The sequence below is a fragment of the Carassius auratus genome, chromosome 32, assembly GCF_003368295.1.
Source record: "Carassius auratus strain Wakin chromosome 32, ASM336829v1, whole genome shotgun sequence".
NCBI lineage: Eukaryota > Metazoa > Chordata > Actinopteri > Cypriniformes > Cyprinidae > Carassius > Carassius auratus.
Window position 1 is genome coordinate 26821544 of NC_039274.1, and position 27523 is coordinate 26849066.

The following is a 27523-nucleotide window of genomic DNA, read 5'->3' on the forward strand; positions in this document are numbered from 1 at the left end:
AATGCTGCATGCATAGGCAGCTCACTTGGTTTGGGAAAAAAGCTCTGGTATTTGTAGGAGTGATTAACCATTGTTTTTTGTTTAGTAGAAAGTTAGGACCAAACTACTTCCTCCAAAGCACTAAAGGATCATTAATGAAATCATTAGGGCCCCTTAAGTTGCTTGAAAATCATTAAGAAATAAGTAAGTGGAATTAGAATTTGAAATGGTATCATTACATTCTTTTCGATTCCCATTCCTGGTTTTATTGATTTGTTAATAAAAAAAAAAAACAGTTTTATCTCACAGGTTTTACATCCCTTTATCTCTTCACTGTTCCTAACTACGTAAACACAGGGCGCAATGCTTGTCTCACAGCAGCATTTCATGCAGAGCATTGTCAGATTCATTCTGTGATGCTCTTTCTTTTGCATTTATTATTAATTCTGAATCTCCACAGAACTTTAATGTTCTTGTATTACAACTACGGCACAATGTTTTAAGCTTCCCAGTGAGGTCAAAGGTCAGATGGTTTGGGATCTAGTGAGCTGTCTTGCTGTCTACTACCTTCAGTACATAAACAGCATCCTAACGAAAATAGAACATTCCATTATTCAGTTTTAAACTTTTTAGAAAATATATTTTTAGTATTTATTGAATTAGAATTCTATTCAGTATGTTTGTCATTTCCCCACAATCTCGTTGTTTACAGTATCTAACATTGTTTGCACAAGCCAGTTCCTTGTTAAACAGCTTATTATTCCTTGAGAAAGAAAGAAAGAAAGAGATGTTTGAGCACACATCCAAAAGAGTCTACTGAGTGTACTGTCAATAAGATTTTTTATTATTCAGTAAGAATTTGTTAAATTGTTTAAAAGTGCCAGTAAAGACTTTACATTGTTACAAAATATTTCTTTCTTTTTTCTTTTTTATAAATGTTTTTTTGAGCTTTCCATTTAGGAAATTCAGGAAATCAGCATATCAGAATGATTTCTGAAGGATCATGTGATTCTGAAGACTGGAGTAATGATGCTGAAAATTCAGCTTTGATCACAGGAATAAATTACATTTTAAAATATATTTAAATAGAAATCACATTTCAAATTGTAAATTGCACATCTGTGGCATTGTGCTGTGTGATAAAACTGCACATTTTAGAGTGGCCTTTTATTGTAAGGCACACTGGTGCAATAATCATGCTGTCTAATCAGCATCTTGATATGCCACACCTGTGAGATGGACCTCAGCAAAGGAGAAGTGCTCACTAACACAGATTTAGACAGATTGAACAATATTCATTACAATACACTGCTAATTTTAAATGACTGTCAAATAAAATTTCTTTTGTGTCAGATCATGTTGTTAAAGCATCATGTCTAACAAAGCAATGCTAACCGAAACCCAGTCTGCAATACAGAGCTAAACTCTCTAACTTCTGTCAATACAACCAATGTGAGGAGTTTTCAGGAGTGATGATATTACTGCGCTGAGGTCGAAGTGCTGCGAAGTGCTATTCCACTATACATTACAGTCATCATTTTTATACGCTTAGGAAATCGCCACTGTTTATTTAGTGTCACCATACTTACTCGTGTAACTACTCATGTAAACGTCTTTAAATAGGGAAAACATGGAAGTGTTTGGTGGCTTCTAAATTCATTCTGGATCCTAAGGAATGAATGGTGCTAAGCTAAACGCTGTTGAGGGAAGAACATAGTGGAAGATGGAAAAACGGTGGAGATTTCCTTTAGGTTCTCTGTGTTTATGAAGTTAGTAAGACAAGACAGTAGAGTGTTTAATTCCACATTCTATAAAAAGTGACACTTTTTTTCTTGTGGTTCTTCCCCAGATGTAATAAACACGGCAGCAGCCCTAAAGGTCAGACCCCAGACGAGAGCAGCCGCCGGACAGATGCTAACTCCTCCGTCTCAGACCTGGCCAACTCCGTCACCAGTGATATGCTGATGGTAACGTGAACATGTGGCACTGTGTTCTGTTTTCAATGGAAGCTCATTTCCATCACAGAATATCTATCTATATATCTATTAGGGGTTGCACGGTTCGCAAAAAAAAAAAAATTAACTGTTTGGTTAACAACACACGGTTCGGCACGCGCTGGAACCGCGGTTCAACTTAAATCTGACAAAGCATCTGTAATATTGTTTGCTATAAATAACACGAAAAACAAACAGGGTTCATCTTATATATGTTTCTGTTGATGGATGCGCATTCTGGATTCCCACACATTTACAACAACAGCGATGAGAAAAGGAAAAATAACGTGGACAAACCATGCTTTATGAACAATCATTTATTCGGTCATCACCCGGGTGCTGATAGCGCACACTCACAGGTGAGACCTGAACAGCACAGGTTGATATCTGTGTTTAAAATGAACTCATTTAAGCTTTGTCAGTTAAAAAATTTAAGAGCCAAAGGATTTGTGCGTGCACTCATCTGAAGCGTGCAAACCCGCGCCTCAGAATGTGCACAAATATTAGCTCTCTCTGAAGTCTAGATCTAGATCTATCTATACTGTATGTGCTCGAATAGCGACTTCGTATACAGGAAGACAAAGAGAATGAATAATACGTTCTACAGAGCAACTAAAGGCTATATACTATGTCGTTAGCTGCTTGCTAGCAGTTGCCTTTTGCATAACAGTACATAAAATTTCACTTACCACACAAACAGATAGAGGTCAGGAGAGATGACTGGTGGGACGATGGCGAAGGATTTCCACTTCCTTAGCACCACTGATAAACATTTAATCTTGTGATATGTGTAGTGCTGCTCTGTAGTAGTTAGGCTACGTGTGAACACGAATCTCGAAAGTTTATATCTTTTAAGTTTAAATCTCACAATTTTTACTTTTTCTCTCAGAATTCTGAGTTTGGGTCTCAAAAACTTAATTGACTTTTTTTCTTATTTTTTTTATCACAATTGCAAGTTTCTTTCTCTCAATTCAGACACTTCAGAATTATGACTTTACTGTATAGCTCACAATTGTGAGTTATCATTTCAGGATTGCAAATTTTGTAATATATATTTTTATTCCATGGTGGCAATGAGCTTCTATAGTTTTCTTCTAGTTTTGCCTCTGAAGTAACACTAGTTTTGATGTGAACCCTTTAAACGCGGGATGCATCATGTGTAATTGGTGCTCTCCCTTACTGCAGTCAGTCACACACAGAGAGATGTGTCAAAGGGAACTTACCTCCCTAATTAGAAGTGGTACAATGTGCTGCAGGGACACAGACGATGGCCTTCACAGGGTCTGCGTGTCATTACGTGGGTGGTAAGGCGTTTTTAAAGAGATGTGATCAGGCTTAATGGTGGTGCTTCCTGTTTAAGAGGGTGCCAGAGGCTCTTGTAAGCGCCAGTTTCTCGCAGCTGTGAGTCCCACTGAGGGGGATCCGGCCACTGAGGCATGGTATGTCAAATTAAACACAACTTTTAGCCAAGGTCCTGACGGGGTGGGAGTTCATTAATTCGATATGCTGCTGCTTGTCAGACCACTTTAAGAGATGGATCACTAAGGTGTTTGTAAAGACCACCAACCGCTTCCCAACTTTTCGCCCTTCATCATGTATTAATGTGAAGGCAACAGCTTTTCACAACTCGTTACAGAGCATCCTGGCAACTTTTTTTGTGTCATATTTGACAACTGCAGTGTTTTGTTAGTCATGTTTATGTAGCAGGGGAGTATGTTACATTATAGTTAGCCTGATTCAAACCAGTAGTCAGTACATTACATTACCGATAGATAGATAGATAGATAGATAGATAGATAGATAGATAGATAGATAGATAGATAGATAGATAGATAGATAGATAGATAGATAGATAGATAGATAGATAGATAATTTCACAACTAAATAATATTTTCTTAAAATCTTGGTAATTAAGCTAATAGTTTGTTAGTCTGTTAGTGCTTTTGACTGATTCATTAAAAAAAACTGATTTATAAGAGTCACCTGTTCATGAATCAATTCAGGTTTGTTTTAGGATTTTTTTTTTATATATACTACTTGTATTTATTATACTATAGATATTATATTATTTTTATTTATTTATTTTTATTAGCTTACATTTTCTGCTTTAGTAATTAATAACTAAAACCTAATTTATTTCACTTAGTTGCCAAGGATGAGTAAATATTTTCTCAAATGTGAATATTTGAATATTTGGTCACACTTAAGTATGGGGACCATTCTCACTATTGCCTATTAACTAACTGTTAACTACAACTTTGGCCTCAATAAAAAACTCCTAATTTGCTGCTTATTAATAGTTAGTAAGGTAGTTGTTCATTTAAGGTATGGTGTAGGATTAAGGGAAGTAAAATATGGTTATGCAAAATAATGCATAAATACAAGTATGTGCTTTATAAGTACTATTAAACAGCTAATATTCTAATTTGCTAATAAGCAACTAGTTAGAAGTGAAAATTTTGTCCTTAAAATAAAATGTTACAAAATATTAATATTAATATTTTATTTCAGCATTATTTCAATGAATGGAATTTTTTTTTAATTGTTAGTTTTAGTTAACAATAAAGACACTTTTTTCACAGCCAATGAAGATGCAATAGAAAGATGTGGTGCTTAATTTTTTATTGTATTATTTTTGCTCATCACATTTAATTCAGATAGGATAAAAAATAATGTATGTAGCCACACTGCTATAGGTTCTGTTATGGTGCAGCAAAACACTGTAATGTGGTTTTGTTGATAATGATTGAATGTGAAGCGATTAAGCTGTTTAATGACAGTCTTGTCCACTTTGGTTTGTAAGTTGTCACCAGGCTCTGAGGAAGAGGAACACGAAGGCCCCGTGTGCGAGAAGCTGGGACGCATCCAGTTCAGCGTGGGATACAATTTTCAGGACTCCACACTGACAGTGAAAATCCTGAAGGGTCAGGATCTACCTGCGAAAGACTTCTCCGGCACTTCAGATCCATTCGTCAAACTCTACCTTCTGCCAGACAAGAAGCACAAACTTGAGACCAAGGTCAAAAGAAAGAACCTCAACCCTCACTGGAACGAGACCTTCCTGTTTGAAGGTCAGCATGTTTTTTTAATATCTCAACTGCATTATTATATGTTTAGAGTCTTGTGTAGTTTAAAGGGGGTGTCGCTCATGTAAACACAGGCTAAATATACATTGCAGCTAAATATTGGACGTGTGTGTGTGTGTGTGTGTATTTTCAATTATGAATTAACTCACCTTCTGTTCAAATGTTCGGATGTTTTTTTAAAGAAGTCTTTTATAAAGGCTGCATTTATTTAATAAAAATAAAGCAAGCAGTGATATTGTGAAATATTTTTACTATTTTCTATTTGAACATATTTGTAATATATGTAAAATTGAACATATTACATAAGTGTAATTTATTCCTGTGATGCAAAGCTGTATTTTCAGCATCATTCCTCCGTGGAAGAAGTCTTCAGTGTCACATGATCTTTCAGAAATCAAGTATCATTCAAGTAACATTTATTATTATTATTATTATTATTAATGTTGAAAAAAGTTGAGCTGCTTCATATTTTTGTGGAAACTGTGACACATTTTTGTTCGGGATTTTTGATAAATAAAACGTTAAATAAAGTTTTTTGTAACATTATAAATGTCTTTACTGTCACTTTTGATCAGTTTACAACTGCATCTTTGCTCAGTAAAATAGATAAAATATTAATATTAATATTACAGTATTAATCATACTTTTGAACAGTAGTATTTAGATCAGATGGTTTTTTACTTCATTAAAAACTGTCAGGTCAAAACAATGTGGTTTTTACATCAAATTAACCCCAAATCTGCCATCATGTCACACTTCATTTCCATTCCAGGATTTAGTCCCTTTTCATCCATCTGGTTTGCTATGATTACCTCCATTTGTGTCAGACACTGTTACTGCTACTCAGTGTTTCCAACTAAACTCCCAAGATCTTTAAAATATTGAAAACAACAAAAGTGTGTGTGAGAGAGAGAGAGTAAATAAAATAATTAATCAATTGTATTTTAGTTCTTATGCACAAGCACTCATATCAACCCAGCACCTTCTAAACAGGAAGCATTGCCCAGAGGAAACAAAATTAATAAAGAATTTTGTATGCAATATGCATGAGATGGTCAATGAAGGGGGGCGGTCCATAGTATTTTTGTACCCCATATTGAGCTGTAAATAAATTCAGTGATCTAAAATTATCCCCCTCTCATCTCTCTCTCCCAGGGTTCCCGTTTGAGAAGGTGGTGCAGCGCACACTGTATCTGCAAGTGCTCGATTATGACCGTTTCAGCCGCAATGACCCTATAGGAGAGGTGTCCATCCCCCTGAACAAGATCGACCTGGCCCACATGCAGACCTTCTGGAAGGAGCTGAAACCTTGCAGTGACGGCAGTGTGAGTAGATCTGTGTGTTTCTGCTAAATGACCTGCTAAAGTACTCCTCATTTCTAAAGCAGAATAAAATATTTCACTCTTTCTATTAAAATGAAACAATTCTATAAGTATACGTTTCAACAAGATATCAACATCAGCCACTGACTAGTTGTACAGTTTTCTAGTTATATGAGTTCACCAGGTTTGTTCTCCTAGAAAGAAGCCGTGAGCTCATACGAAGCAGCTTGCGTAGCAGTGAGGTTTGAACCCAGTGAACCGCTCCAGTGCTGACCTCACTGTGTTCTTACCTTCAGGGGAGTCGAGGAGACCTGCTCGTGTCTCTGTGTTACAATCCCACGGCCAACACCATCACTGTGAGCATCATCAAGGCACGCAATCTCAAAGCCATGGACATCGGGGGAACGTCCGGTATCAACATACACCCATAAAACCTCACAGACGAATCCGTTTTTAACCATCACATTTAAAGGGGGGGTGAAATGCTCGTTTTCACTCAATATCCTGTTAATCTTGAGTACCTATAGAGTAGTACTTCATCCTTCATAACTCCAAAAAGTCTTTAGTTTTATTATATTCATAAGAGAAAGATAGTCTGTACCGATTTTTCCCGGAAAAACCTGAGCGACTGGAGGCGTGACGTGTCGGCGGAGCTAAAGAATCACGAGCGCCAGTAGGCTTTTGCGTTGAGAGCGTTTGGAAGCTGTGACACTACGTGAGGACAAAACCAACCAAAACAAACCAACTAACAGTCAGATTCAGCCATTTATTTATGATCCAGAATCAGATCCAGAGGCTGAAATTTAACAAGAGCAGCATCAGCAACGACTACAGCAGGACGTCTCTATGTGCTATGTATTGAAACTGTATATATTTGCTTAGCAGTTTTGGAAAATGACTAAGTTCCACTTTATGTCGTCTTTTTTTTTTTTTTTTAAGCTGTACATGTGGAAAGTGCAGTTTGATGACAACATCGCATGTTGTTTACTTGATGTGCTCATGTGCCGATAGCTAAGTTAACAACACAGAGATATTTGAAGTAGTTTTACTCACCGCCTGCGGTTCCAACACACGATCGTGACCCTTTTCCGTTGGGACTGCATTATCCTTAAGAAATAAACGATGAGCAAATCCGTCGTCAAACTGGGCCTTGTTTGTAAAACAAGCATCTTCGAAATGCAGGGAACAAACACAAACACTTGCACAACTCCGTTGATGCTCTGTAAAAATAAACTCCATCCACTGGTCCCTTAATGCTGTTTCTCTTTTGGAAATCTGTGCAGGGTTGTCTTGCCCTGGCAACCAAAAACACACTTCTTTTGTGACATTTCGCGACGCTCTCGCTCTGATCAGTGAAGTCTGTTGTGCTCTCTCTGCTCTGCTATACGGGAGCGCGCGCTCTTCCGGCAGAAGTGCCTCAGGACCCATATAAGGAAATTCCGCTCCATCTAACGTCACACAGAGCCATACTCGAAAAAAACTTTCCGAAACTTGTGACAAACCGGAAGAGTTTTTTTTGGAACAAAAATACTCCTTCAAACTTACAACTTAACTTTTGAAACTTTGTCCATGTTTAGCATGGGAATCCAACTCTTTAACAGTGTAAAAAAACTCAGTATGCATGAAATAGCATTTCACCCCCCCCCCACTTAACATCATGCGTTATAGTCATTTCCCTGATGCTTACCTGGTAGAATGGCAATAGCACACCATCATGGGTTATACTCCCACAGGACACACTGTATATGAGTTTACCGTAAATGTATTGTAAGTTATTTCAGAAAGCATCTGCTAAGTGAATAAATGCAAATGTAATATGGTTATATTCTGTGCAATGAGTGCTTATGGGATTTCTGTGAAGATGTCCTTGTCAAGGTGCCATCTGCGGTGTAATTTAGAATTCATGGCAGGAATTCTGTTTCCCTGGACGTGACTCGCTGTGGACCGTTCCCTGTTTGTGTGCGTTTCAGACCCCTACGTCAAAGTGTGGCTGATGAACAAAGATAAACGAGTGGAGAAGAAGAAGACGGTGGTGATGAAGAGGTGTTTGAACCCTGTGTTTAATGAGTCCTTCCCCTTTGATGTCCCCGCTCACGTCCTCAGAGAGACCACCATCGTCATCACAGTCATGGATAAGGACAAGCTGAGCCGCAATGATGTCATAGGCAAGGTGTGATGTCACGAACTAGAAAGAAATATTGGAATATTAGAAATCTTTTGTGATGATATAAACTAGCGTTCAAAAGTTTGGGGTCTGCGTGTGTGGGTTTTCTTTAATTAAAATTTTTATTCAGCAAGGATATGTTAAATTGATAAATAATCAAAGAATATTGAAAAAAAAAAAAGTGTCACAGGTTCCAAAAATATTACGTCTGTTTTTAACATTGATAATAAATCAGCATATTATTATGATTTTCTGAAGGATTGTGTGAAACTAAAGACTGGAGTAGTGATGCTGAAAATTCAGCTTTGCATCACAAGAATATTATAATATTATAATTAAAGTATATTATAATATAAAAATTTTATTTTAAATTGTTGTTTTAGATTTCACAACATTGCTGTTTTTACTGTATTTTTAATCAAATAAATGCAGCCTAGATGAACATAAGGCACTTTAAAAACATGAAAACTCTTACTGATCCCAAACTTTTGATTTATATATATATATATATATATATATATATATATATATATATATATATATATATATATATATATATATATATCTGTCCATTCGTAGCACCAATTCCACTCCCCTAAAGATGGCCATGGTAGTATATATTACAAAATAACTTTAATTTTCTATAATTACTGAAGTTTATCTAAAAGACACAAGTTTAACTACATTGGGGGGGGGGGTTGGGTGCAGAAACAATTTTCACTCAGAAATCGCTAGTTAACTTCACAATTGATTACAAAACAATGACAAGTAGCACTTTTGAATTAAATGTTAATTTTAAAATAGAAAGACTGAAATAGTATTTTTTTTGTAAAACATACTCCAGTTATCTTGTATTTAATTATAACTGTGAAAAAAAATGTATAGTGTATATAATGGTCATTAACTGTACAGTGCTTTTTCAGTTTGTAGCTTTAATAGGAACTTCAGTGGAAGCACAATCCTTATTTTTATTTTGTATTTTTTTCCTGATCTTGTTTCTTCCACCTTCTCTTTCTTTTCATGCCTTATTTCTAGATCTATCTCTCATGGAAAAGTGGCCCAGCAGAGGTGAAGCACTGGAAAGACATGATGAGTCACCCGCGCACTGCCGTTGCCCAATGGCACGCTCTCAAAGCTTGAAGGACCCGCCCACCAAAAGTAAACAACCCCTTCAGAACCCTGTTGATGTGCACAAGTTTAAACACGGGTACCAAAAGCCATCCAACTATCTTTCTTTCTCATTCTATGTCCCTCTCCCTCTTCCTCCCTTCTCATTTTTTTTCCCTGCAGTTAGTTTATGGAGACCCTTCCTTTATTATTCACAGCTTTTAATTTTTTTTCCCACCAAAAAGAGGCTAAGCACTGCCAAGAAGACTGGGAGAGAAAGTCTTGCGTAACCGAAAGAGGTAAACAGACTCATCTTCCTTGAGAAAAAAGTTTAACAACTCGGCTGTTCTCTGAACAGCTGGACCGCGCAACAGGGTGACTTCTATCATCGCTGAGCTTGAAACGGCTGAAAACTAACTCCCGAACAGACCCCTCTATTGCCATGTCTGTGTCCCGCCTCTCTCTGGGCGACCCTCTGACCGTACGGAAAGATCCAGAAGGATCGCAACCACAGTGCAATACCTAGTTGAAGGAGGGATGAACTTGTGTGTTGGACTTTGTCACCTCTCGATGTTTTCTCAGAACAGTGTAGAAATTCACTGGAACTCTTCGTTGTCTGTACGTACTGTGGGTGCTGTTATGTGACAGAAAAAAGGTCTTGTTTAAAAAAGAAAAAAAGAGAAATTCTAACTCACTTTAATTGGTTGGATCAGTTCAGGTGCGTAGGGGGGAATCCGTTTGAACAATCTGAGAACATTCCAACAAGTGTAGAAAGCGAAATAGGGACAAAAAATGTTAGTGGGTCTACGCAAGTACATGAATGCAAAAAAAATCTATGTTAGCTTGATTTAAATGCATTGTTGGTTTAAATGCTTCTGGCTTTGTTTCCACCTGGTATTAATATGCGTTTTCAGTGATCCAATCACAAGTGGTCAGTCGAAATTGCATTACAGTTTACTCCTGCATTTAAATGCATTTTACCATGCTAACTTGTGCTCAGATTTCGTCAAAACCCTTCCTTTTTAGTTACTTGAAATAAAATAAATTTTAACTGATATAAAATAAAATAAAATAGTACACACACACACACACACATATTTATATATATATAAAACTTAAACTACAAAAAGCACACAGCAAAATTACTAAACTAAACTAAAAATAACTCAAAATATTAATAAAAACTATATTATTCATGATGGAAGTGGTCCGATTGACCTCTGAAAGAATTTATTAAATTATTAATGTAAAATTAAAATATGTATTAAATTGCAAAATGCATGTAATTTTACTATATTTATTTTTATTGTAATAATAAAACCTTAAAGATGATTGTGATGAGTGTTGTTGAAAGTTAACTTAACCTAATTTAACTTAAGTACTAAAATCCAAAAGTTTATACACCAACTATTTTCTGACTGATTATGATTATGTCATGTAACTGTGATTTACTATTATTATTCATATTGATATTATTTAAATTATATTTATTTACTATACACTGAACCCATAACATAAAAATGTTTTAAATCGGACGTGATTGTGTCTCATCACTTTTGTCCTTCAGAGGTTTTGATAGTATTCCTTTTACAGCCTCTAAATCTGAGCGAGTTTCAAGATGAAATCGATGAACATCTAACGTGAAAATGAAATGTATGTATCAGTGAATCGGCGTGCTTTGTTTTGTCTCGTCTAGTTGTGTTATTGAAAGTAAACAAGCTTGAAATTTCGTCGACCCCATTTAAAACTGTGTTTAGTGTCATCCAATTGTGAATGGATCAACAAAAATGCATCTTAATACCAAGTGTAAACAGGACCTCAGTAACACAATGCAAGAAACGCATAGCCAGAGATGGGCACGGATACATCAAAAAGCATTTTGTTACAAATACTTGCTCATCCAAGGTATTTAATTAAAATACAAGTAATTTGTCATTTGAAAATACAAAAATACCAACAGTCATTTGAAGTGCACGAGAGAGTGCCACTATTACATTTAGTTATACTGGAGTTAGATACACATATGAGAGAAAGAGAACTGCTTTCCCCTCCTTGAACAACTTATAAATAACATATTCTTCACCCATGACACTAGGCTACACTCTTCATCTCATTTGTTAAGTTTAATTTCATGCTGTTTACAATTGACTGTTTACACTGATTTTTGTATTTATTAATTTTTTTCAGTTGGAAAGAGTTAAAGGGTTAGTTTACTCAAAAAATTTAAATTCTGTCATTAATTACTCACCCCGATGTTGTTCCATACCTGTAAGACCTTCGTTCCTCTTCCGAACACAAATGAAGATCTTTTTGATGAAATCCAAGAGCTTTCTGTCCCTCCATAGGCAGCAACTGGCACATTCAAAGCCCAGAACGGTAGGAAAGACATCTTTAAAGCACTTCATGTGGTTTATTAAGCAAAGCAAGTACTTTGTTTGCACAAAAAATAATAATTTACAACGTTATAAAAATTATGATCTGCATTGTGCGATCACAACGCATTTGTTGAAGTGTCAACACAGCATACATGAGTGAGTGTTCACTAGATACCACGACACATGTTTAGATAATATTTTCGTAAATAAAATGGTAAATTATGGGTTTTTTTTTTTTGCCAAAACAAAGCACTCACATCACTCCGTAAAATTTAAGTTAAACCTTCCTTGCATAAGTTGCTTGGCTGACTGCAAAAGGACAGAAAGCTCTTGGATTTCATTAAAAATATCTTCACTTGTTTTCCGAAGATATAAAAAGAAGATGCATGCACTGTGATTTTCGTCCAATTTTGAGCCGAACTTCAGCGTTGTCATGCGTCTTTCAATATGTAGTGTACAGGGGGTAATGAGAGGCGATTCGGCAATCAGATGGTTGGATTAATTTCTGGCATGTGGTTTGGACAGAAGTGATGGAGGCTACACAGTTCTGGGTTCGGGGGATCATGCATGTTTATTTTGCACGTATAGTATGAGCATCTCAACGAACAGACCATATTGTGTAAGCACATAATTCCTGAGCTTTGGCTTGACATTGCATGCGATTAACTCATACCGTGAGAGTTGGTATTTAACCGATAGACTGCTGAAATTGGACCGTGTATGGCCGGTCTTACGAGAGTAACAAAACAAGTTTGAGTTATTAACAACAGCATTTTCATTTTTGGGTGAACTATCACTTTAAGAGAGATATTGTATTATCTAAGAATAAAGTGATTAAGTAGTTAATGTATTTCAAATACAAAATTCTGTCTCTCAATGTATTCAATGTACAAATTACATTAGATTTTTTTTCCCAGCTAAATACAAATGACGAAATACTCAAAACTAATTAAATATGTATTCTAAATACATTTAATTAAAATACTGTCCATCCCTGTGCGTAGCATTAGCAGTGTTACGACAAAGAGGCACTATGGTCAGTTTCCGGTTTCGCATGCGGTTTATTGGCACAAAGATCTGTCGCCCCCTTGAGGTTTTTATACCACTACAGATATCAGGACAGCATGCTTGGCCAAAGCATTTGTGTACTTGCGTAGAGTACTATACTGATTTTTCATAGAAAAGATAGGTGAGATAAGATACGAGTGTCTGAAGCCTGTGTGTCGGTTTATACGCCTTTGTGATAAAAGCAGAACCACAGAAATCCTTTTATATGAACTAGCTTTCCTCATGTAACATACACATCTTGCAGAGGATTGCATCAACCACTGAACCAGTATGCAATGACACTGCCAATGTGAGTTCAACGCTGCCAAAACGCACTTCATCTCTTTTCTTTTCCAAAAGGGCTGAAGAAGTTCTTAGTGTCCCTCCAAAATAAGACGTGCAATTTAGAACCTAAAGAAAAAGAGCTGAAGCAGGAAAATAAAACGCAAGTCATGTGACTGTGTGTGTGTCTTTGGCTTAGTGTGTGTGTGTTTGTATGCATTTGTCACTGTCTGTATTTGTGTATGTGTTTAGGATTTGGATCAGTGTTTTTTTATTTCTTTTTTCATTTGATTACTTATCGTAGATATGCTGCCTTCAAGTCTTCCTGCGAAGTTTGATTTTTTTTATTCGATCAAGTAATGTTTTGCAACAAAATAAAGTACAAAGACCTGGGTTTTCACACATCCATACATTCTTTTTAAAAGTGAAATGTGGAGTATTGCATTAAATTATTGAATGAAAACAGTAAGAAATTTGTATTAAAAGCATGTAAGCACACTTGAGGAGGATGCTTTTTTATTTGGTAAGAAGACATGCATAAATTATGATGGAAATGACTAACATTTGCTAAATAAAGTCTTAGATTGACATCAGAAAACTAATCTATTATTTATTTTAATTAAGTTTGTGCAACAATGTTTACAATTATATTTTTGTTTTGTACACTCTTATTGTATTGTATACAGCATATGTATACTACATACAGAGGGTAAGTTTTATTAATGTTTATGAATCATAAATTATAGTACATTTAAGAAAAAGCTCTGATTATTACTTTTTATTACATTTCAGAAAATAAATGTACTTTGTTTTTTTGTTTTTGTTTTTTTGCCAGAAGTGGTAACATCTGAATGAATGAATGAATAAATAAATAAACCAGAACACAAACAAACAAATAAATAAATAAAATAAACAAATCTGAATTTAGCAAATATATATATATATATATATATATATATATATATATATATATATATATATATATATATATATATATATATATATATAATTTTTTTTTTTCATAAGATAACTTGGATGAACATGTGTGCAAGGTTTGTGAGTTAATGGAAAGCTAATAATTAAATGTTAAGTTAAAATATATAAATGATAAAAAAAACAATAAATAAATATATACAGTACAGAGAGATAGGTATATGTTTACCTGCTTATGATATGACCATTAGCCTACATCACAAAAACCGTGAATATCTGAATATATTTTTCAAATATTAATTATTTAAATGTATTATCCTAAAATCTCAGGGCTATTTTAAGTACATATTTTAGGTCAGAGATGTTCAACTGACAAAAATGTTTCTAAAGTTACAGCTTTAGAGAAGGATGCAAAATGTAATTTAGTTGCACAAAAATTTAAGCTCATAAAAAAAGTTAAATGAGTATTATTTTGTAGCATGCTTTTTGGTCAGTCTTCATGAACAGTATACACAAAATACGTACAAACTGAATTGTACCATCAGCATTCACAATTAGAGCTTATTATGATAGCAATTAGCTTCTGGCATCATTCTTGAATCAGCATGCCCTCAACTCACAAATTCTGTGCTCAATGAAAATAATTACGCTAATTTGGCGACATTGCGATGCTGTTCATACGGTCTAATCTCTTGAACACAATCATTCCGGCATGACTTGAAGGCAGCATTAGCCTGGCACTGAGCATGGGATAATGTGAGTTAGAAATGGTAGGTCTGCAGGATATAATAGCAATACTAATACATTTTGCTTTTCTAATAACATTTTTGTATGCTGCGTTTGCTTGTGATTTCTATCACCTCTTCATATGTTACAGAGAAAAGGCAAATAGAGTTATTCTAATTGTTACCATGTCAACAGTTAAATTAGGAGAAATCTCTATACTTATTATAACAGGTGACAACTGCTTACTTGAAATCATAAGTCAATGTACTGTAGATAAGCAATATTTATGTACAACAGTAATGTAAGGGTTAACTTCAGGGTAAGGACATCCATTCATATTCATTCAAAACACACATACAAACACACACACACACACGCAGTGCTTCAGGAAGTTAAACATCCATCACTTTCTCCCCTCCATATGCCTGTGCTCTTAGTGTCAGAGCCGACGTTAGACATTAATATCACTGCCAGACGTTTCTCGCAGCCTGTCCTCTCCCCGAATAACAAGCTGTGACAGAAGCGTCCTCAAAGACACAAAGAAAGCAGGGGAGGCAAGAGTTTAAAGGCCAAAAAACAGACCAAAGTGAGAGCAAGACCTAAAAAAATGATCAAGCACTTCAGAAAAACTTGGTGTACTGTGTTTCTCAGTCGTTGAAGGCAGGGGGTAAAAAGAAGTGAAAACAGAGAGGATGGATGAAATTTGTGTGGATTTGGACTCGTATGCAGGACACTCGCTTGAATCTGTGAGAGGTGTGACTTGATAAAGCGTCAAACGATAATGTTAATCTGTCACTTGCTTTGTATTTTATTATGTTGAGTAGCCCCACTCGCAGGGCAAACATATTGGTCCAAATTCACTTAACTTGTTATTTTAAAGGGTCATATGATGCGATGTCAATTTGTCCTTTCTCTTTGGAGTGTTACAAATTCCTGGTGCATGAAGAAGATCTGTAAAGTTGCAAAGACTAAAGTCTCAAATCAAAAGAGATGTTCTTTATCAAAGTTAAAACTCTGCCTCTCCCCAACTAAAACGGCTAATTTAAACACGCCCTCACGTGTCTATGTCACTATGTGGAAATATTTGGGTAATGTCACTCAAATGTTCACGCAAAGAAAGAAGGCGTAGTTTCAGTGACCGCAGTTAGTGTTGAAGCAGCCATGTTTCACCGTTTCGTGAACCTAGGAGAGGAGGTCATTCTGACTTTGCAACAACAATCTGCCTCTTCTGAATCAGCTACTGTAAGTTTGCTTTGTTTTCAGTTTAAGTATTTGCTATTGACTGTTCATATGTGGAGTTTTAGAGGTTGTGTGTATCTGTGTGTGTGTGTGTGTGTGTGTGTGTGTGTGTGTGTGTGTGTGTGTGTGTGTGTGTGTGTGTGTGTGCGTGTGCGTGTGAGAGAGAGAGAGAGTGAGAGAGAGAGAGATAGTCACACAGTGCAGTCAGCTGTCTTTACCATCCGTGGCTTGTGTACTGCAAACACATACAAGCTTCATCTCTGTGTCTGACACGTGACTCTGTTCCTCTTTCGTGCTTGAACTGATGGTAAAACTAAGGACATTATTAACTGTCTTTACATTTATTTTTAAAGATGAAGCATGCGATTATGGAAAGGAGCATTACATTTCTGACGAGTGCTTGCGGTGTTCGGCCAATCACAATGCACTGGGTCAGCTGGCCAATCAGAGCAGGCAGCTCTCGTATGAAGGAGGGACTTTGTAGAAAATGATGCGTTTGAGAGAGGCGGGGCATAGAGGACCTACAATAATGTACAGTATTTGAAAAATAATGTGTTTTTTGAACATTAAAGCATGTCAGCATTTTATATTACACCAAATACACCAAATAATGATCTTTAAAAAAAAGTATCATATGACCCCAGAATGTTCTGCATCACATACAAGTTCATGTCTGTTGACAGCATTTGTGGTATAATGTCAGTTCCAGTTAGATTCACAGTGGAAACACAAAGGGCTTGAAAATAAATGTAAAAATACACATTGTTTTAATAACCAGATTTTCATCCACCTAGAAAAGTATTCCCAGTTTTAAAAGGACAATTTAGACAACTTTATTTGCATTTTAATAGTTAAAGGGGTCATATGATGTTGCTAAAAAATTACATAATTTTTTTGTATTTGGTGTAATGAAATTTTTTTCGTTTTAAGGTAAAAAAAAAAACATTATTTTCCACATACTGTACATTATTGTTTCTCCTCTATGCCCCGCCTTTCTGAAACGTGTCGATTTTTACAAAGCTCATCGGTCTGAAAAGCGTGGTGTGCTCTGATTGGCCAGCTATCCAGTGCATTGTGATTGGCCGATTACCTCAAGAGTGTGATGATGTGTGTCCCCTGGCACAATGAGACAAAACCAATAAAACCCATTATAAATGAGGCATTTGTTGTATTCAGTGGGGACATAATTACTGATTATAATGACTTATACTGTCTTTTTACACATTGCGTTGCATTGTGCTGCATAAACGTAATACAATGTCTGTATTTGTTATCGGAGAAACAACAAACATCAAGCTCTAAAAGTTTCTCTACACTAATCAAGACTATACTCTACATGCAGCAATATTACAGCGAGACTCAAAGTTACGCAACCTTTCTTTGTGTGAACATCTGGGCTGTGTTATGCAAATCTTCCCACATCGGGGTGTAGACATGTGGGAGATGTTAGAACGAGACATTTTAGGAGTTTGAGACTTTAGACTTTAGTCTTTGCAGCTTTAGGGATCTATTCATGAACAGCTTGTAACACTTCAAAGAGTCATATGACCCCTTTAATATTTTTGTTAATAAAGAATTAATTAATAATAAAAAAGTCCAAAATTCAAAAATGGAATCTTTAATGTGTCAAAAGTTATTTATTTTCAAGTATTAATTAAATTATTATTATTATTATTATTATTATTAATAATAATAATAATACTAAATTAAAGTATTTATATTTAATACTAAATTAATTCATTTATATAATTAAAAAGAAAAACATAATAATAATAATAATAATTTATGGATGATTTGTGTTGTTGACAGAGTTAACTTATACCAAACTAATAACATAAATACTTTGTTATAACTGGTTATAATTGTGACATTATTATTATTATTATTATTATTATTATTATTATTATTATTATTATTAAATAATTTAATATTTATTAATATAACTGTATTATTTATTATTTAAAAATATAAATTTATTTACTATATTTTTCTAATTTCATTATTATTATTATTTATTTTTATAATTTACCATATTTTTTCAACAATAAAAATTTAAAGATTCCTACATTAAAAAAAAAAAAGTTTCACATTATGCCATTAATGTTGTTGATAGAGTTTAGCTTATATAAAATCAAATGTCTTGCTTAGTTTTTTTCAGTTTCACTGAAGAAACTTCCCTGGGTTTCGACAGTCCTGCTTTTACGATCCAAATCTGAGTGAGTTTTGAAAACGACGAGCACCCGGTGTGAAACCGAAAGAAATGCATCTGTGAAGCGGCATGCTTTGTTTTGTCTCGTCTAGTTGTGTGACTCACTGCGGTGAGGCGGCTAATGTGAGCTTGTCTGTTATACTGTCGTGTCCACAAATGTTCGTTTTGAATTCGTTTTTCAGTTGTTGGATTGCAGATGCTTTAATCTTATGAAACAAAATGCCAAACCAGGTTTAAAAACAACCAGCATTCGAATGGTCACGTCTGTCGTCACAGAGACATCACGGACACCTGAATGTGGAGTCGAAACTGAACTGTGAGGTGTGTGACGACAAATCATCTCGAGACATTGTTTGAACTTGTGTGTGTGAATATAAAAATTAATGTTACCTGGGGAGTTTTGACCAAGACTCCTGATGTTTCTCAGCATCTGTGTGGTGTGCACAATATGATTTGACATACTGATGATTTATTTTGGCATAAATGTACAGTGTAAATAGATGTAAACCTGTATATAAAAGAAGGAAACCGACATGTTTCTTGGAGTCTCTTGATTTACGAGTTGAGAGAATGAGTTCACTTTGCTTAAAAAGGCAGTTACGATAGTAATTCTCTGATAGAATTGTTTTTGTTTCTTTCTTTAAATAACTTTGTTTTGTTATATTGTGTTGTCTGATTCTGTCTTTGCACAAATATAATGTTCTGTAGGCTTTTTATAGCAGAAAATACAACCAAACATAAAACATTGTCGTGTGAGCGTGTGTTTTGACTCAACGAAAAAAGACAATTGTTGCGATGCTGCACCACCTTTTTTAGTCATAAATTGACTCTTGATCTTCTGATTCATTTACAATGACCCAAATTGTAACCTTTCAACACTGCTACCAGCATCCGAAATGAATCAGTTTTCGCCTGTCTTTTGTTTAAAGAGAATAAAATTGATACTAATAAATGGAAATTGGTGGAAAACACTCATCCTCTTTTATTTGGAATGGCTTTCATTTCATGACAGTCATCTGGAGTAGAAAATAACCTCAATGGATGCAACCAGAGAAGAGCTTTATCGCTCAGATGTCGCTCAAAACACAATGGAGATAAAGTGCAAGATTTTCCTTCTTTCTTTGGAATAACGTGCACTGATGAATACGACCAGAAACGTCTTGTTCATTTTGATTTCATGGTGATTTTAGGCATTGCACATGAAGAGGAAACTGCCAGAATCCTGGGTTTGCCATGCCACCGCTCGCATCTGACTCCGTTCCATGTTTTGTGAGCACAAGAGGAACGTTAAGGCAGTTTACACCAACAAACCAAGCAAAGAGTGTTGCATATTTGTGGAAGGAGAGAAAGAGAGGAGCAATTTTGAGAGAGACTAGGGCAAACGATGAAATGCACGGCTGTCACGACTCAAACACAGACCACGCACATGCTCGGCGCGGTGGAGGATGACAGGAACATGTCAGAGAGATGTGTGGGCGAACGAGAGATCCACACACCAAACAAGCTGTAGGCAAATGCATAAATCTGCTGCGTGCTTTCAACATTATTACCCTCAAATCCACAGGTGTGTGCGTGTGTGTGTGTGTGTGTGTGTGTGTGTGTGTGTTGAGGAAAAAGAAATCTGCAGCATGTGTACACAAAAAGAAATGAGAAGTTTCGGGAGCTGATCAAGGGAAACCAAACCAAGCCAATCACTGGTGCAAAAAAACACAATTGCATAATGGTTTCTCCATGGATACTGAAAGAGTTTGCGCACAAGATGTAGTGCAGAAGCTGTTTTTAACTCGTCTTGAGTAGACGCCCACCAGCTGATGTCTAGAGCTCTGTGAAGAGGGCTGGCCTAAACCTTGGAGACTCTCTTAAGAGCGGAAGTTGTTGGCAGTGCTCGTTGTTTGTATGTGTGTTTGTTTAGTGATTTGAACTCACTTCTAACTGGATATTTCACCTTAAAATAAGCATTGTGTCATCATTTACTCACCCTTGTTGTTCCAAACTCATAAGACTTTCTTCCTTCAGTCAAAAAGAAAGTATTTTGAGAAATATTTAGAATGAAAGTCAATGGGGTCCAATGAGGTTTGAATGGCAACGTTCTTTAAAATATCTTCTTGCATTAAACAGAAATATATAAGTCATTGCCTACAGGTAAATTTCATTTTTGAGAAATCTTTATTTGAATACTGTTAGGTACTGCCTCAGATCTTGGCTTTTTAGGAGAGGCATGCTATTACATTTCAAAGTGATCTGGACACTCTTATTTTAGCATCATTTACATACTATTGTAGTATTTATTAATGTTTTGAATTAGCATTCACTGTTGTTTCATTTTATTTATTTTTTTTCTTTTAATTTTGTAATATTTCTATAGTTTTAATTTGGTTTTAGTTTAGTCATTTTAGTACTTCAACTTAAACTCATTTTATTTTAGTTGCAAAGGCATCATTTCTATGTTTTTTGTTTTTGTTTTTCCATCTAATAATAAAAAAAAATGTTTTTAGTACGTAGCAACCCTTGATCCCATTAAACAATTTTTAAAAATCCCTAATATAAAAAAAAAAACAATTGTCATTGACTAGCAATACTGTAAGAAATTTTATAATCAATAAGTCATGCATGTTTTCCATTTATTTAAACAAAGTAGTTTAACCAATTTTAACTTTTTTCATTTATTCAAGATTCAACAAGATTTAAAAAAGACAGAGAGAAAGTAACAAGAAGAAAAAGCATGGAAATGACTGGTACATCTATAAAATTTAAGGCAGCAGCAGAAACTGAAGTTTTTAAGGTGAAGTAGGTGGTAATTTTGGGCAGTGTATCTTTCAATGATGCAATGCTCACATCTGTAATTACCAAATTTGAATCCCAAAATTGTTGTCACGTGATTTGTGGATAGCCAAAGTATACAACTTTTACTTAGAAGTTAGTTTGTCAATAGTTTGTCAACTATATTGTCAATATAGTTTGTCATAACAGCATTACAGAGTCTCAGAAGTACAACTACACACAAAACGCTTCTCATCATGTGGTTTTTTAACAAGAGCTATCACCTCAGTCATCCACATCAGACAGAGAACCTGGCTGGCACTTCAGCAGCAGGTCTCACAGGTTAATCACGGCACCTCAACACATCATGATGAAAAGCAATTCACATTAATACTTCAAACCAAGAAAACTCGAACAAATCTCTTTATTTTACCTGATGTCTGTGGTCTGCAGGAGGAAGCATCAGTCAACTTGGTGCAAGGTCAGAAGAAACTCATTCATTCTTTATCATAGGACTAAAATATTAATTCATCACCATTTTGCTGTCAATGAGATCAATAATGTTGGTGCTGTATTTTTGCTCCACTAACTAGATTATTTATAACTTTTTTCAAAGTCAGATTAAATATGGCATCTACCCCGATTCTGTTACTTTAGTATTATAGATATTATATTAAAAAAAATTATTAATATTATTATTTAGTTTTTTCCATTTGTCCATTCCAGGTTTTTATTATTATTATTATTATTATTATTATTATTATTTTATTACTATAATTATTATAAAATATATATATTTTTTTTTAATCTATATCGTTTCTATAAATGTTTCATTAAATTTCAGGTTTATTCATTTTTATTATTGTTGTTTTAGTACATCAAGTTAAACTAAATGAAAATGTTTATTTAGTAATAACTCTATACCACACATATTATACAATGGGAAAAGTATGAACAATTTTTGTGCCTAAAATAGTTTTTTTTTTCTTCTGTAAAAGCCTACACAGTTCCAGCCTTCAGATAACACTTTGATGTGTGTGTTTTTATAGTGATGGATGGTTAGGCTGCAGTGGAGATGTCTTCTTCAGTAGTTATGAACGTGTTACGCAGCAGCTCTGACTGGCTCTATTTCTCCTCATCTACATAGAGACAGGTGGCAGAGGTCAGTGAGATCACACAGCAGGCTCTTTCAATGCTATATAAAGGCAGAGCTCACCTGTGAGCCAGGTATCACACAGTCTCTCTGTCTGAGAGCTGTGCGTGTGTATGAATTCATATCAGCTCTACCAGCAAGTGTATTTATTTGAGTGTGTCCTTTATAAGACAACAAGGTCTCAGATGTTTTACATAATGAAAGCATGTCAAAGATATAAAACAGATTAAATCCAACTCTATATTAGACACTTCTAATCAAAAACGGCTGACTAGATGACAGACACTGAGTAAAATGAAGCCATACGCAGCTGTTCTTATAGTTATACTGAATCTCACTGATGTTTTTGCTTCTATGTTTGCCGATAAATCACACTTCTGTTATTCTTTCTGCAGTTGCAATGGTTCGTTTTCAAATTCGGACAATGTCATGTTAATAATGTTGCATATTGTTAGACTTATGCAGTTTATGGTGATATAAGTTAAAAAAAAAAATATATATATATATATATATATATATATATATATATATATATATATTTTTTTTTTTTTTTTTTTTTTTACAAGTACACAAGAATAAACAATGAACTGTGTCTACTTATTTATTTAATTTTCTGTATGAAAATAATATATATTTTCCAGCAAGGATGCGTTATATTGATCAGAAGTGACAGTAAAGACATTTACAATGAATCGTGATAAGAAAATGTATCATGGTTTCAACAAAAAATATTAGGCAGCACAACCATTTTCAAAATAATAATAAATGTTTCGTGAGCACAAATCAGCATACTAGAATGATTTCTAAAGGAACATTGAAGACTGGAGGAATGATGCTGAAAATTCAGCTTTACGTCACAGAAATAAATTGCATTTTAAAATATATTTAAATAATAAAAGTAAGAATATGTTATTAATTTTAATGTATTTTTGATCATATGAATGCAGTCTTGGTGAGCGGAAGAGACTTAAGCCCCGTTCACACCAAGAACGATAACTGTAAAGATAACTATAAAGATAACGATATTAGCGTCCACACCAGCGAACAATATCGTCTGTTTATTCTGAGCGCACGTGTGTCTGCCGCTTTAAATCCTCGAGCTCGTTATAGCAGGGTTGATTCTGATTGGATGTTTGTATCGTTCATCAGCTGGAAAAAAATCGTTCTGATGATTGATTCCAAATGATTTCAACGATACCGTTTCTCTACGCCTTTATATTGTAGTGTGGACTCTGCGATTATCGTTATCTTTATAGTTATCGTGCTTGGTGTGAACGGGCCTTTACAAAAACATTTAAATACCTTACCAACCCCAAAACTTTGAAGATGGTACAGTTATAGCCTTTGATATTAGGCATATTTACAAACTCTCTCTCTCTCTCTCTCTCTCTCTCTCTCTCTCTCTCTCTCATTTTTCTTTGTACATTTTTTTTTCTCTTCTTCCTCCACGATTTGCCCTAACTTTTTTGTGGCTCTATATGGCTTGGCACCAGTTCAAACCATTCTTTTCAAAAGCTATATGACAATTCTACCCTCACTTTGTGTTGTTGTCCAGGATTTATGGTGATGTGCAGAGCATACATTATCTCAATATAACAGTAAGACTGCAAGCTTGTCTGTATTCTGTGGGTGTTCACCAAGACATTGCCATGAGGTGTTCAGAGTGTGGGAGTTTAGCATATTGCTAGGTGATTGCTAAAGGGTCTGTTTCAATTAGCTCCCCTGTTCAGACATTTCTACAGAACTGGACTGGAAGTCATTTTATAATGTAGCAGAAGAGGATGAGTTAATGGGAAGGGGGGTGTTTAAATATCTAACCCTCGAGCAATAGCAATAATGATTATTACTTTTTAGAGCGTTGATGCCATAAAAGAACCATTTTGGTTGTCCAAATAACTTTTCCGTGAACAGTTATTAAGGTCACTTATTATATCCTTTAAAACTCATCTGTTCGTCAAAAATGACATATATACACATTTCGTAAAAATTATTTCCTAAATAGCGTGAATATATCTCCCTTCCCATACAGACACATAGTGTTGGCCCAGATCCGGCCCACATCTGGCTCATGTGAAATCCATGTGGGCCAGATGTGGGCCGGTTCTGGGCTGAAACTGCTTGCTGTCTGCATTACCTCATTTACTATGGATGGATTCATGACTGATGAATTTGCACATGGATTTGTCTTTAATTTTATATATATATATATAAAACGGCAGATAAACAATGTGAAACATAGTTTCATAAAAAATCATCACCGGTGGTCTTTAAAAGAGCTGCTGAAAAATCTAAAGAACATGTTGTGCATTGAAAAGGTTCCACTGAAGTTAGTTTCTGTATGGAATCATAGATAGCTTTTTCTGAAGAAGTCGTCTGCCATCTTCTGGTAGAGACTAAAACACGTTATATATAGATATGCATTTCATTGCATTGATGAGAAACTAAATGTAGTGACATTAAGACTAAGTGTGCCAAATGTCCAGATAATTCTTGGGTTAATATTTTTGACTAACAACAACAACATTCTTGTCTGGCGTCTTTAGCATCTTTCAGATCTCATCAGGTTTTATATCTTTTATATCTTGAATTCAAGGCTCAGGGTCTCACATTTTGTGTCTGGACAAATCAATGTCAATTATTTAAAATGATAACAATCCTAATAGATGCAATCAGTCTATTCAGTTCAGCGATATCAGAGCTGAATGGTGCATTAGCACAACCCTGTGCATGAGCTTTGAATATACCCTAATTCCTTTTATCAAATGAACTTGACACATATTTACTTCATGTAATCTCACACGGGAAAAACACACTCAGAAATAATATATTTGACAGAAATAATCTTTTAAAAATGCTCATTCTGTGGTTGTTATAAACCTGTTAAGACAAACAAACACACATATATATAATATTATAATATAAAAAATATTTAAAATAATAATATATAAATTATATATAATATATACATTTTATTTTAATTACAATAAATATAATAATAATTATTATATTTCTTTTATGAATACATAATGAGGACATAAAAGTTGTTGAACGTTTTATTTACATGTGCATGCATGCAAACTGTACAATATATGATGTGCATTTTATAGTCACTGTAGAAATATTTAATGCCAGGAACCTTAAAAATGATTTCGAATAGGTCTCGTGTCTGAGGTGAGTTCAGTTCCGGGTTGCTATAACAGTTTCGGACAGAAGGGTGAGTTTTAATTGCTCTTGTCCAGATATTCCAGATTAGGGGCATCCAGACGCTGCTCCATGTCCTTGTTCTTGGCGAACTCTTTGAGCATGTCCATCACCTCGCCCTGATACACATCAGGTGTCGGCTTAGCCTCTGATGACAAGAAGACATAATAAAAAATCTGTGCAAATTCATATTAGACCTCTTTTACTTCTTATATACACAATCCTGGTCTTATTGTGCATGACACACCAATCCACATCATTGCAAAGAAAACATCAATGGACAAATCCAAGTCAAACACACGATTTAGATTTCATCTGAATGCACAAGCAGAGCTGTAAACCATTGTTCATCTCTTCTATCTGTTAAGTCTGTTCATTCATACATACCTGTGGCCCAGTAGTAGATGTCCCAGTCATTGCTGGGTTCGTTGATGAGCCTGTCGTACTGCTTCAGCTGAAGTTCACTCATTGTGTTCAGATACTGCTTCGCAAAAAGGCTGGAAAAAAACAAAACAGTCACAGTGAGAGTAATTCTATTTTATATAGTAATACGTATTATGCTTCGTTTGAATAATAATGGTAACCCTTTACAATAAGGTTCAATTTGATAACATTAGTTAACTACTGGTTTTAGTTGGAATAGAATGACTGTATTTGTAAATAGTCTGTAGTGTTTTGTGTGTTCAGCTCACTACAATTCATCCTGAACATACTTAGATGCACTTAGACTATATTATCTGTTGTTGCCAAGACTTTAGTGGTGTGTTGAGACGGTGGCATTTATCAAAGACGTCCCCGTGACCTGCTGACCTCAGAAGGATGCAGTTCTCCAGCATGCCTCTCTTGCGGCTCTCGTACAGGAGTCTCTTTCTCTTGATGTCCAGGGATTCTCCTGTCCTGTCCTGCCACGGAGGCAGAGGGATCTCAATGACCGCCGGTTCTGGGGCATCACCACGGTACCCCCGAGCAATCACTGTGCTGACAGCTGGACGCAGGGATGCCCGGCAAACAGAAAGAACAGCCTGAGGAAATACAGTTCTGGTTAACTATAATAACCCTGGTTTGTTAAAAAAAAAAATTCAGGAGGTGAAGAATCTGTAACATTACATGTTCATTAAAAAGTAAAACACCTGCTCAGGAAACTCTATATATATATATATATATATATGTGTGTGTGTGTGTGTGTGTGTGTGTGTGTGTAAACTAATATAAACATTTAAAATAAGTGAAACTGGTCTTATGCATGAATTCAGAGCACAGTTAGTGTTGTTAACGTCCTCATCTAAACTTGCTGTCAAAATAAGATATTTTAGATATTAATTAGTGTGTGTGTGTGTGATAGGCTGCAAACAGAGGATCTCACTGCAAACACATGAGGTCAAATGAGATCTTTAAAAACCAGTCTCCACATAAAAATGCAAAGCAAGCAAAACCTACCTTTCGTGCGACATTTGCTGAAAACATGTTATCTTGCAGTATCTTCAGTGATGTGCGACTGATCAGGTGTTTGGCTGACAATGTGTTTTATTATTATTTTGAAGGAGAGTTTATGCAACCGTTTCACAATCAAAGCAGGAAGCGCCATGTTGGTAAGGTCAAAACTTATCGTCTTATTTGAATATTATTTGAATGCTGCTTTGAATAGTTCTTTATTTTCTGTGTCGTGCAGATGTAAGGTGAGTATTTTAGCCTTCGAGTTTGTCTTTGACTTCTTGGCTTAATAAAGGGTAAAACATATTGTAAGCTGCTGTTTGTTTCCTAGGGAATGTTTTTCAGTGAGGACTTGTGAAAGCGGATGCCCATTTTTAAAGGACCTGGACCAGTGTTACTAATTATAATCAATAATCTTATCCTATATGAATTACCTTTGCTCTACGTTTATTATACGCTTAATTAATAAGCAAACCCCTATTTAATGTCTGAAATTATATAAACTTAAATTACAT

The 27523-nt window shown here is 35.2% G+C and overlaps 2 protein-coding genes across 3 annotated transcripts in view; one reads left to right on the top strand and one right to left on the bottom strand.

The window, feature by feature from the left end:
* LOC113051961 (synaptotagmin-7-like) overlaps positions 1-13532 on the top strand; it is a 106138-nt gene extending 92606 nt beyond the window's left edge. The window contains exons 7-13 of one of the 2 annotated variants that reach the window (XM_026216161.1): positions 1829-1946; positions 4777-5044; positions 6215-6384; positions 6678-6792; positions 8352-8551; positions 9581-9703; positions 9836-13532. In XM_026216161.1, coding sequence (XP_026071946.1) covers positions 1829-1946; positions 4777-5044; positions 6215-6384; positions 6678-6792; positions 8352-8551; positions 9581-9685 — 976 coding nt within the window. In that variant the 3' untranslated portion in view covers positions 9686-9703; positions 9836-13532. Of the gene's footprint in view, positions 1-1828; positions 1947-4776; positions 5045-6214; positions 6385-6677; positions 6793-8351; positions 8552-9580 lie in introns of both variants that reach the window. The other variant, XM_026216160.1, reaches the window with a different exon arrangement.
* An 11883-nt stretch (positions 13533-25415) lies between these two features.
* On the bottom strand, positions 25416-27295 carry LOC113052529 (succinate dehydrogenase assembly factor 2, mitochondrial-like). The gene is made up of 4 exons (XM_026216940.1): positions 27015-27295; positions 26388-26599; positions 25965-26074; positions 25416-25725 (listed from the first exon to the last, which is right to left on the bottom strand). Exons 1-4 carry the CDS (start codon positions 27039-27041, stop codon positions 25598-25600), a joined length of 477 nt encoding a protein of 158 aa, XP_026072725.1. The 5' UTR covers positions 27042-27295; the 3' UTR covers positions 25416-25597.
* Positions 27296-27523: the final 228 nt, after the last annotated feature.